Source organism: Microchirus variegatus, assembly GCF_963457635.1.
Source record: "Microchirus variegatus genome assembly, chromosome: 3".
Lineage (NCBI taxonomy): Eukaryota > Metazoa > Chordata > Actinopteri > Pleuronectiformes > Soleidae > Microchirus > Microchirus variegatus.
Window position 1 is genome coordinate 13,417,142 of NC_139804.1, and position 13,013 is coordinate 13,430,154.

The following is a 13,013-nucleotide window of genomic DNA, read 5'->3' on the forward strand; positions in this document are numbered from 1 at the left end:
CTATCCCACACTGATGACCGCTTCAATGTGAACAGTGCCCTGCAGAACCGGACGATGAATGCCACATAACTCCAGGCAGGTGAGAGGCACCCAAGTGTCATGTCAGACTATTCAAAACCATTTACATCAGCGTGGTCTGCGTGCTAGACAACCTGCAAGTGTACCTGACCACACCACCAGACACAGGCATCATCGTCTTGCATGGGCCAGGGAGCATTCACGCTGGACGAGGGACCAGTGGGCCTCTATGCATCAGACAGTCTGTTGTCACCAGACGAGCCTTTTGTGGTGTTACAGTGTGGTCAGGTGTGTCTAGTCAGTACAGAACTGCCTTACACCCATACTACCTGAATAACGTCATTAATCCAGTCATTGTGCCTCTGCATGAACAACACAGGCCTAATTTCACCTTTATGGACGGCAATGCTCCAGCTCATCAAGGTCGCATCATTAAGGAACGGCTGCTGGAGACTGGGGTACCTCGAATGGAGGGACCTGCACTTTATCCAGACCTGAATCCCATAGAAAACCTATGAGATCAGCTGAGTCACCGTGTAGAGGCTTGTAACTATACCCAAGAGTGGGATGCCATGTCTCAGCAGAAAATAAGTAACAACATATATTACAGTATATCTATCTATATATACAAGCAACAGAGGTAGTTCTAATCTAAATCTTTAAGGTCATAAACGTAAAAGACAAAAACTGTTGTTCATTACTATATTGACAATGTTAACACAAATAATGAAAACTAAGGTGGAAGATGAGATATGTGCTACTCAGCCATGTCAGCAGCAACTGTAAGCTGCACCTACAGCCATACATGTCTATTCACGATTTCAGCACTTCATCATTGTTTTTGTTTCATTTCTACTGAAACGTTCTTATCTCATCAGTTGGGTGAATTTCCTCACAATGAAGTGTTAGTGTTTTAGTGCAACCAGCAGGGGGCTTCACAGCTACTTCCACTGTGAAGCTTCACCACATCAGCCTCAGTAACAGTGGTGCAGGTGGAGAAGCAGAATCGAAGGAGTGCCACACTGTGTGTGTTTGAGAATTTAGAAGTTTGAAGAACTCTTTCTTTTTACGACATTATTTTTTTCTTTAGTTTGATAAAAGTCGACTGATACATTTTAACCTGCAAATGCTATTATTTTTCATTTTTCATTCACATTGAATGTCATTCCTTCTTTAATAATTAATTATCGATATGTATAGCTAATTGCATTTTCTTTCTTCTTTGTATTGTTTTGCATGAATGAAAACTTCCATAAAAAAACCTAAACACTTTTTTTACCTTGTCTTAACCTTTTAAATGCCTTATATGCTGTTTTGTTTCTATTTTTCGCTTTTTTATGTCTATGTGCAGCATCTTAAATGTGCTTTTTGTGTAAAATAAATACATTAATAAAATTACTACACAATACAAAAATAAAGCTTTTTCACAGTTTTTACATACTTGTCAGATGTGATTATTTAACTTTATATATTATTTATAAACCATTTTTATTACCTTGATCCAGGTGCCTCTGTTGATTTATTATTATTATTATTTGTTTATTTTATTTAATGTTGTGTTTTTTACATATAAAAGTCAAATCTTTGTATTACAGTAGTGTATTTTGAACACCCCTAAATCAGATTTTTCTTAGGGCCCCATGAAGGCTTGGGCCGGCCCTGAAGTCACACATACACACACTTTATCCCACATGAATTATCTACTTCATAGCTGAACAAATGTGTATTAATTTATAAATGAAAATGGACCAAAGTGAAGATAATTAAACTTCAAAGGGCCTTTATTATTGCTGATGTTATTTTATTGTTATTACTGTTTGCTCTTATTTTACTCTTTTTCATCAAATTAATTTGTTTATTATGTCTTTATAGAATAATAATAATATACAATAGTAATAATATTATAATTTAGGGTTGGATCTCTTACAATGTATAACGTTTAACCCTGTGACTCTATAACTCATTGATTGTATAAATCAGTATATCATGTGATCAGACATTTCAAAATAAGGTACCGTTGGCCTGTCATGAGTATTGATCCCCCTCTTGTGGCCACAAAATGTAATGACATCTGTTAAGCTTCATTTGGACTCGAAAAAAAAAAAAGATCCAGCTCGGCAAAAACATCAGAAAGGATTCTTGTTTCTGACCCATTTCATGAAATTTGACCGCACAAATGACTAAAGGACTGCCGTTTCTACCGTTTTTAAGTTCTTTATTTAAAAGCACCGACACACTGAAGAATTATTCTAGATATTTACATTTACATTTTACTGTAGAGAAATTAAGAAATATAAACCTTCAATTCTGATATTGCTTATTTATAGTCTGTAATGCACCCTGTCACCCTGCCATGTTTTAAGAAATTTGGATAAAATTTAAACCATGGAGACTGAAATCTGTTTTACCATTTAATGGTTTATTCCTGACCTCAAGCAATTTGCCAATAGAAATGACTCAAGGACTGCCCTTTGACTTTCTACCATTTTTAAATTTCTTTATTTAAAAAGAACGACACAGAAAAAAATAATAATTACAAGAGTGTATTGAAAATCTGAGGAGTACAGAGGATTATTTCACCACCAAGTTCACAAATCCTCAAACGTCTAACGGCTATAGTTTGCACTTTGACACATCAATAGTCAGGTTCACATGTGGAGCAGTCAGCAGTCTCTGCTCTTCATCTCACACACAGCCTCAGTATATGACTGGGATAAAATGACACACTGTGATACTGACATTTGCTGAGCAGAGAGAATTTCATTGCAAAGTAAGATTTGGGGGATTATGATCATTTTTCATGTGACTTGTTTACCTTCCTTTCCAAGCATTTCAACTGCACAGCAATGCAACAGCGCTACCTTACGACACTGCAACGGCCTCACTGTGAGCTCAAATGCTCAGGAATGGATTTATATGCACAGACTGGGAATAAGCGAATTTACAGTCAAGAAATGCACTGTAAAATGCTCTACTATATAGAATTTACATAATGTCCTGGTTCGCATCTGTGCACTAAACAAGAGGGCTGTGTTGCTGTTGGGTCTTTACAGGAAATATGGGGTGGTCGTTCGGGGCGGGATGACTCTCTCAGAGTCGGGCACTGCTCGGAACAGTTTGGGCTCTCTTGTGTTGGCGTCTTTGAAAACCATTATGGACGCTATGTTGCCACAGCGGTAGCAGTAGTTAGGCGCCGACCACACCGTGACCAGCTTCTCGTCGAACATGAACTTGTAGCCCTCGTGGACGAGCTGATGCGCCCGGCAGATCAGCTTCAGGTTGTTAATGTGGACAAACTGCAATTGGAGAGAAGAAAGAGAAAGGTCATTGTGGATTATCCATTTTTAATCAATTACTAAATGAAATCATTATGGTTGGTTTGTGGACAACATACATGTTGAGTTTTGAGAAAACACTGGTTGATATTTTGTCACATTTTATGCACCAAACCATTCATTGATTTTAAAATATAACTCCTTATATCAACCCATGCTATTTTTGAGGATCAAAGCACAACAATGCTTAGTATTGGTCCGATACTGGTCAAAATCACTCAATCGTATGATTGTAAAAATGTAAATAAAAATCATGTTGTGGGCTGTTTATTACTTCTTCACTGGAGCAAAATGTGTCACATTCACACCAGGATAGTAAGGACGACAGCAGACCAATGTCAAAAGTGTAGCTTAAAACAGCTGCACATTTGGGGGCGGGAATCTGAAACGAGCACCATTTACAAATAAAGCATGAGGGAGAAGAAATCATGGGGTCTGTTTCACAAATCAGGTTCAACAAACTCTGAGTCTAACCCTGAGTTGATCTACTCTGAGATAAGAAACTTATCTCAGAAGTTTTTGCTTCCACAACAGCTGATTTGAGTTAGTTTGTTCAACTCTGAGTAGTTTTACCTCAAGTTAAGCGTGTGCACCACAAGTATAAAAAGACAGCATCAATGGAGCCCAGACTGAAGAGTCACCATGACAACGGGGAAGCGGAGGGCTACGCTCTTCACCCCACTGGAGTTGGAAATATTAATGCGCTTGGGTCAATGCGTAAGTTTAAGTGTAGTCCTTTGCACAATCACAATAATATGACAGGGGGAAACTGCTTGAGTGGTAGACTATTAATTTATTTAATTTAGGTGCAATGCCGTGGGGGAGAAGCACACTTGGCAGCAGTTTAAGATGAACCATAAAAACATTGTTCAAACAGGTAAGACCTCGGCATAATCTCATGGGGGTACCTCATTTTGATCATGTTTTACATAAAGTACATATGAAGTGGCTGTTTGACTGTACAGTTGTTTTATCCCCAACATAATTCTGTTTTCACACACATAAATTACTTCTCATTTATATCATGTTCAAGTGCTCTGCTTCTCCAACGTCTAACCCTCATTTCAGGGTTAACAGACTCTGAGTTTTCGCTAAACCTGCTTTGTGAAATGGACCCCTGGAGGAAATCCATCCTCCTCAATCAGCACAAAAACAAACAATGGAGTCTTGGGGTTTCTGTTTTTCGTTTGGTGTTCAAACCTAAAGAAGTATGAGCAGCAGGCGAGGCAGCGAGCTATCCTCACTTCCTCTCTTTGGTTTCGCATGTTTGCATTTCCTACTGTAAGCAAACTGAGACCCACCTTTTCGGACCAGAGTTCGGAATTTGAAATGGCTGTAGGTGGGGAATGCATCAGCACAAATGTGTTAACAGCTTCATAGTCTAAAAAGGTGTAAACAAAAAGAAATGTCTGCAGAGGATTAATATCGATAGATACTCAAGGCTGTAACATCAACCATAAAAAGTTGCTGACTGCAATGTGTGCACCCCCTGCTGTTCCCCTGCACCAATAACCTGCTTGAGACACAGAGGACGGCTGTTAGGTATCAGCATCAACATATTATCATAAGAGATAAAAACTTACTTAAAGGGATAGTCTGGATTTTTGGACATTAACCTCTTCACGGTTGCTCCCAGTACCGGGGGCAGCGTCACACGCAGCGACAAAGGCGTCACAAAACCATATCTAACTTTAACAAATACAGACATGCTGCATACCCACAGAAAGGTCAGAAACTCAGCTAAAAGCTCATATAAACCATTCTTATGTTCACGAAACACAATTAAAACACAGATGGATCAAACCAGCAGGAGCTACAGCGCACACATTGAAAAGCGGCACCGGAGCGTCAGCTTGATTATGTAAACAAAAAAAAACACTTGTCGACTGGACAGCAGAGTATCCACAGTTTCCAGTGGTACCATTTTTATCACTCTATGACCAAGATTCACGGATCCAGCCCCAAAATAAGAGCAAAGCAACCACTGACTTTCAAGAAATACAAGCAGAAATGTTGTCTTACCTTTGCCGTTTATCAAAACAAGTTATTTCCACCGGAACAAAACCACTACTAATGAAGAACTACACTTTCCAGCACGCTTTTGGGACTAATCCCGGTCTGATTGATCATTACAGAGCAACATTAGATCGTTCTGATTAGAGAAAGGCGAATGTCCGCACGAATGTATTTATGTCCTTTTGACTCGCTAATGAAGTGATTCACACGCATTCGGAAACTGGGGTCTGATTATACAGGTATAGAGGTTTAAAACGAGCTGTCAATCACCCTAATTGACCAAGGTAAGTCAGAGCTATGGCACTGCGTAACTGAAGAAGCTGAGTTATTACGCACCTCAAAGGGAGCATCCATTTACAGCAAGTTATCATACTTGTTTTCTTTCTCAAAACAAGTTCTTTTTAGACCAATAGTGACATGTAAATAAAATTAAATGGGTTTTAATAATTTGGTACCTAAGAAATCTCAAATGGCACAGATGGTGCCAAACTGTGCCAAAAGAGAGAACGCCTAGACATCTCTTTACTGACACTTCTGTCATTTTACTTTGCTTCAGTACAGCAGCATCAGACTTTGTTTAAGCTCCTACTGCATATTTTAAAGGTGATATTTGCTTTAAAATGCAATATTTTTTTAGTCGAGAGAAAAAAATCCTTCATTTATGCTGTGTTCCATGTACATTTACTCTGACACAGTGGCATCTACAGTGAAACTTACACCTCTGGTGGAATCTCACAAGTGTTATCTTTATTTCGATGCCAAGATAATCCACATAGAGCTTGTAACTGTTGAGATTTAATCTATTTAGTTTGGGCATGTAATTTTCGACCAGGGACTCCAAAAAGAGGGTCAGGGTAGAAGAGGTTAAAGTTGTATTCACACCTAATAGTCCGATAGACTGGGTACGATTGGGGTACGACGCTGAATCAAGAATTACAGAAGGAGAAGACAAGACAGCAATGAAAGCGGTCGAATGTTAGACGCAGATGGCACTCAATGTAATATTTGTGAAGCAAAATGCAAGGAGGGCTGGGGGAAGCACCTCAACCCTGATGAAGCACCTGGTCAAACACAGGATTTAGGCTATGACATCATTTTTGTCGTGCCAGGCACACTACGGCAAGTATAAACCTAGCTTTAGCCTGCCATCTGTGGCTAGCTCTAGCCTTGTGGCTAACTTTCAGATGATTGTGACAACAGTTGTTTGTGACAAGAGACAAAGGACAGAGAAAAAAGAAGAAGCGTTATTTGTGGAAGAGAGAGGTCTTGTTCCAGGCGCGTAGCCACGTAAGGGCCAACGTGGGCCGAGATTACGCATCTCTACTGGCGGTGGCAGTAGTAATTCTCCATGTGGCACAAGGTAAGATATCACGGTCATGTGTTTGTGCACTTCTTTTTCCTTCTCCTTCCCCGGCTCATGCGCTCTGACTGCGGCCAAAGCTCCTTTTGGTTTCGTTCGGTTAAAGTTCTTAACTGTCTGATGTGATGAAACACATCAGACAGTTTAATTTAGTTTAATTGTTTAATTTCAGGACAATTGCTGTAGGCCTGCTGACTATAACGTGATTTTTTTTAATGTAAAAAAAAAAGAAAAGAAAAAAAAGAGTAAAAATAGTGGCCCACCCTACTTTGCAAAAGTTCACCCTATTGAAAAATCCTGGCTACGCCACTCTCTTGTTCTATACTTATTATATAACTAACATTTATTTACTGGTCTTCAATCTTCTTAATAAAAAAACTGAAACAGTGAAACTTTGTACCAACTGAAAAACATTTTAAAAGTACCGAAATAAGGTACCGCTTGGAATTCCAGAAACCGATCCCGGTATAGTATTGGTTCAATTATGAACGGTACCCAACAACCCTAATCTCCACATAAGAGCAAGACTGGAGCTGCATCAAATACGGCACATATAAACGCTGCAACAATGGACTCAGACATTTCTCCTGGGTATCCTTCTACACGATTGTATGTTATGGTTCCGTTTACCCACAATGCCCTGCGCTTGCTTCCTTGCTATTGCATGTTTAGTAACATTAAACAAGTACTTTTACACAGAAATACTTCTACTTCTATGAATAACAGTGATGATTGGGACTGAATATAACTTTGATCAGTGCTTCTTACCTCGTTTGTGACCTTTGCGCCAAAGAGCCAGCCTGCTCCTCTGGGACTGATGGCCCAGGTGTCAACATCTTCAGGGTCTGACCACACCAGATCACAAAACGCTCCTTTGTGAGGGATCTCCTGGTTACGCTCAATGGTTCGAATCTGATCTAGTGTTTTGATGTCTGGGGAGAGGCCGCCGTGGACGCACAGGATCTGCTCATCCATCAGCTGAAAGAAAAGAACACAAGTCGCACATCACACAAACACCTCGTCTCTCTATTAATGCAAGGAACGTCAACAAATTTGGCTAATTGTCCGTATTTATGCAAAAACATGTTACATGTACCACCATTATCACCAACATTAAAATCCAGTGGTGTAAATAGGCCGAGCAAAGTCAGCTATGGGCTTTTCACAGGAGGCAGATTTATTCAAAATAAGATTATATGGTCTCTCGTCATCCTCCTCTTCCTCAAACAAGCAAACACAGAAGCAAAACATAACTCACTTCTCTATGGATCACACTGCAGAGATCGTTTAGCCAATGCTAAATGCGCTGAGCCGAGCAGTGCGACTATGGTGCGTTCAAGGACATTGGCAGGGTGGGAATTCACATGTGAAGCAATTATAAACAATGAACGAAACATGCACAGAGGGAAGATCTTTTGTTGGAGCTTCAGTTTTGTCCCGTCTCATGAGAGTGTTGTTATTGTTGCCGAACTTTAATACCTACACCTTTATCTTGTGGGAAGAAATAACTTTGGGGGTTGTTGGATGTTCTAACGATCTGTTTGGAACGCTGGAGCTTAACTCGCAGGAAGGTGCTACACGGACGCACGCATACAAGTCACATGCAACACATCACACATGAGGCGTGTGAGGTTCCCCGTCCACGCTATAGAGGCACCTTTAAATGTGGTCTCCTGTTTTGCGAGTCACTGAACCTGCTCCTACACAACAGTCTTTGTTTTGCTAGCTAGCTGAGATGTCTTCGCCTTACCTGGATGTAAAAACACACTGTGACACTTTATCTTATGTCCCTGACTCCTGCTGTGAGGCTGCAGGTGCTGCTGATAAAGAAAGAGGAGGAGAGAGAGAGTGTAGCACTGCTGCTAATCTAGTTCTGGTGACAAAGTAAAAAGTGATATTTGTATCACTTCACAGGGACTTTCTAATAAAATTCAAGTGAAAATGTGTGCATAGAACTGTGTGAACACCAGACTTAATAGTCATAGATTGAATACTTACAGCTGCAACTGTTAACATGTCGAACACTTTGGTGCAATAACGCCATGCGTTTGCGTTGCCATACTTGGTCTGACACTCATCTGTAAGACCAAAATTGAGAATGTACATTAGTGACGATGAAGTCTGATGATGAACATCATCATCTTTCATGTGTCACGTCACCATAGAAGCCATAAACTTGTGTGATCTGTCTGCTCTCGTGGTTCCCACGGAGCAGCGTGATGCGGTCGGGCCATTTGGCTTTCAGCACCAGTAGGTAGGTGAACGTCTCCAGACTGTAGTATCCTCGGTCAACAAAGTCGCCCTGCATACAACACAAGACACCTTACCAAACATTGCAGTTAACGCTAAACCATTAATGTAGATTATTTTGTGTGTGTGAGCTAAAAATAATCAGTATACAAACCATAAATATGTAATTTGTGTCTGGAACCTGGCCGCCAGTTCGAAACAGTTCGCAGAGATCATAGAACTATGACATGGAGAGAGAGGTTCAGATCTTACATGCTGTGTAAACATTAAAATGTGTTCAATAGATTTTATTTTGTAAATGGTTTAAATAATTACAACAAAGCCTCTTGTTTCTTTGCTTCATATAACAAAATAAATAATTTTAAGCCAACATTTTCTGACATTTCATGCAGGGTTTTAGCTAGGATTTTTAGAGGGTGTCCCCCCTTGCCCTCCGGTACCACCCCCCACAAAAAAAAAAAATAGCGGGGCATGTGAAGCTTTTGAAAAGAATCGACACATTCATCGATTATGGAAATAATGGTTGTGTTTCTAGTTGAGTATTCACCTGTCCGTGTATGTCCCCACATACTGTTACTGGAGTCGAGACGGGCTGGACGTTAGATTCCTCCAGCAGGAGATCACACACGTAGTCACATAACCTCTGTACAGGTGAAAAACAAAGACACCTTCACTTTATAACTGTGTACTTTTTTTGCGAACTTCTGAAAAATCTGCAGAAATGTAGTTTATTCACAAGACACACAAACCAGGAAAAAAGAATTACAAGCTTTATGTTCTGGATTTCCATGAATGTCTGTGATGTGACTAGGGTGACAACAATTCATTGACAAATAACCAAATACTAAATGATTCGCCTTAATTAAAATTGTAATTATGAGACAGTGTTGAATTTTATATTTCACTAACCCTCCCCCACACACAAAAAAAACTTTCAATGTTTATCAATATACTTGAACATTTTTTTCATTTATTTGAGCTTACTAAGTAATCAACTAATAATAAGTAGTGCGAGACTCTATGTTGCGGTCAGCGTTTGCAAAGAGCCAGGGGATGAGACGGCAGTGAAGCCACAGTTGCACACTTTATAATAACTTAATAATAATATCGTGATCATTAAAATAATAAAAAAAAATCGATAATTGGCAAAATGCCAAATACTGGGCCCAGTAATCGGCCAGAGCGATAACTTGTCGACCCCTGAAGTCTTCAGCTTTAAATGTAAATATTGTCTGGTTTCATTAATGCATATAAAAAAAGACATCATGAAAATGTTTGAGACCAATATAATTTTGAGCCAGTGGTACATGAGCTTCCTCTGGTTGGCTCCGATGTCAATCACTGCATAGCAAATGCCAACCAAGCCCATGGAAACCAACCCCAGCAGCATTACGCTTTCCATTAGAGTTTAAGAACTAATCACGACACCCAATCCTTTTTACTTGTTTGAATAACATAAAATACATCAATACAAACATAAAATGTACATTCCCACTTGCCAAAAAGTGATTGCAGCTCCTACCTTGTAACCTAAACATTTCCTCTGCCCTAAAATCACTTGATTTCAATCATGAGGGTAATATTTGGCAGATTATACCTCACCTATTCCTTTTTGTTTGTTTGATTAACTTTAAATATGTCAGTACAATCCATAAAATGCTCATTTGCTCTTGTCATAAAGTAATTTCAGCTCCTACCTTTTGACGTAAAGTTTTTGTTTTCCCTCAAAATCACTTGATTTCATTCTGCACCAACCCCCAGCTTGGTCGCTGCTCTCCCTCGTCATTAACATTACGCTAAAATAATAAAAAAAAAACATATACGCAAACGTATTATCCATATTAATCAGCAACTATTTTGTTAACTGATTCATCTGTTTGAGTGGTTTTAAGCTTCTTCAATATGAATATTTTCTGGTTTCTTTGCTCCATGTAATGAAGATTCATTTTGATTTTGGTCTGTGGAAAAAACAAGACGTTTAAGAACATCATCCTTTCCAGGTTTAGCAGTAAGTAAGTTATCAGAGTAATTGATTATGAAAATAATTGTTAGTTGCAGCCCTACATTATATCATTCAATGTCGATATATATCACAATATAAATCATATTAATATTTCTGTAAGGCTGGTTGTTTGTCAGGACTCATTTCTTTTGTGAGGTTTGTGCTTCTCAAAATGAGAGTGACAATACACTGTAAATTCTTCTTACAGAATCCTTATTACAGGATTTTAAAATCCAGTTATTACCTATTCTTTGGCTTTTACTGTTAAATGAAGGTTATTTACATGTGTTAGAAACAATAAAATTGCCTATAAATATAGTCCAAGACTTTTTAAAATATAATTTAGTTGATTCCATGGCTTTTTTTAAACAATATTTATAATATTTAGTGCATTTCAGTAATGTATTCAATACACAATATACGATGATTATCAGACACAGATACGTTGTCACAATTTGAAGATATCCACAATCTAAGACCATATCTTGTGACATGTTAAGATATGGCTATAATATCTACATATTGCCCAGTGCTATAGAGCGAAGTGTTTCCAAATCTTCCAGTGACAAATACCATTCCCATTCAATGTGTATGGGTTTTTTGTTATTACAGACATATTAAATCCGTTGTAGAGAGTGGGTAGTTAAATAATCTCATATCATGATAAGGTATCTGTGATGACTTTTCCTCATTTTAAAGGCTTTTTTACACTAAATAGTATACATTAAATATCAAATAATCACAAAAAACACAGGGAATTGACTATTATTTTAAGTCACTTAATAACATTTCTTTAATTTTAGGCCCGATTATTTTGTTATAGTAAAATTTGACCATATTCATAAGCAATAACATTGTTTCAAACAAACATAAATACCCTTCATTTAACTTTAAGAGTAGGGCTGCAACTCACTATTATTTTAATTAAATTATTGACATCAGTATATTTCTTTATCGTCTAAATCTTGAATTAGGTTTAATTAGTATAGAATTGTGACCAGTCAAAATATTTTGAACACAGAATATACCGACGTCATAATTTAAGATATCTCTTATCTAATTCTAAATATCTTCTAGTTATCTGAATTACAGATGGCTCAAATTAGTCAAACTTCATCTCTAGATATTTGACTGTCATTGTGTCAAAATGAAATTACGACTAGTCATAGTTCTGGCGTTTAAATGTATGTAACGTTACTTCAGGACATTTAATCATTAAAATGTTAAAAGGTCATTTCTTGCTGCTGTGCCATGTCGTATCAGCGCTGCACTAGTATTCGGCTGACCTAAAACTCGTGATTTAATGAACTGTGTTGACTTCCTGAATGAAGAAATGAAATCAGCGGGCTAGCTAGCTGAAGCTACCCAGTGTTGCTAACGGTGGCTAAAGACGTCACATAAAACGGCAACGAGCTAACATGGCTATAATAATCGGACACCATAACTTCGTCAAAATGAGTTGGATGAAACCACATTTACCTTAAGGTCGTTCTCTGGCAGGTATTTACATTGTTTGGCGATCTCTGCATATTTATCCAGGTCCAGAGGCGCCATGGTACCGACTCGAGCTGGTCTTCATTCGCAACTTCCTGCAAGACTTCAATCAAGGCGGTGTCATTACCCCACACTGCCACCTGTCGTCCAACTACTACTACTACACCATTTGAAAAGTTTGAATAACAATATTATATTAATTTATTTAGATATCAATGTAGATGGAAAACCCAGATTTGGAATACACTTAAACAGTCAAAGTAAAACATATTCAGGCACAGAAACAAGAAAACACCAATATCACAAAAGTCAGAATAGCAAATGTCAAAATAATAATAATAATAATTCCAGGAACACCCATATGTCTGTCTGTGAATATGTATGTCTGTCTGTAGATATGTCTGTCTATACATTTGTACTTTGATGACTTTGAACAAAAATGCTATAACAGTGTGCTGAATGAGAAGGAGCTTGACGTCATCATCCTTCTCCTTCTGTTAATCACATCACTGTCCAAAAGATAGAAGACACCACCCAA

General features: G+C 38.4%; 1 protein-coding gene across 1 annotated transcript; it reads right to left on the minus strand.

The window, feature by feature from the left end:
- Positions 1-2,332: 2,332 nt before the first annotated feature.
- Positions 2,333-12,565, minus strand: ppp6c (protein phosphatase 6, catalytic subunit). Its single transcript, XM_083886118.1, has 7 exons — positions 12,461-12,565; positions 9,527-9,622; positions 9,134-9,199; positions 8,890-9,031; positions 8,728-8,807; positions 7,498-7,707; positions 2,333-3,314 (listed from the first exon to the last, which is right to left on the minus strand). The coding sequence occupies exons 1-7, from the start codon at positions 12,533-12,535 to the stop codon at positions 3,066-3,068; spliced, it is 918 nt and encodes a 305-aa protein (XP_083742244.1). The 5' UTR covers positions 12,536-12,565; the 3' UTR covers positions 2,333-3,065.
- Positions 12,566-13,013: the final 448 nt, after the last annotated feature.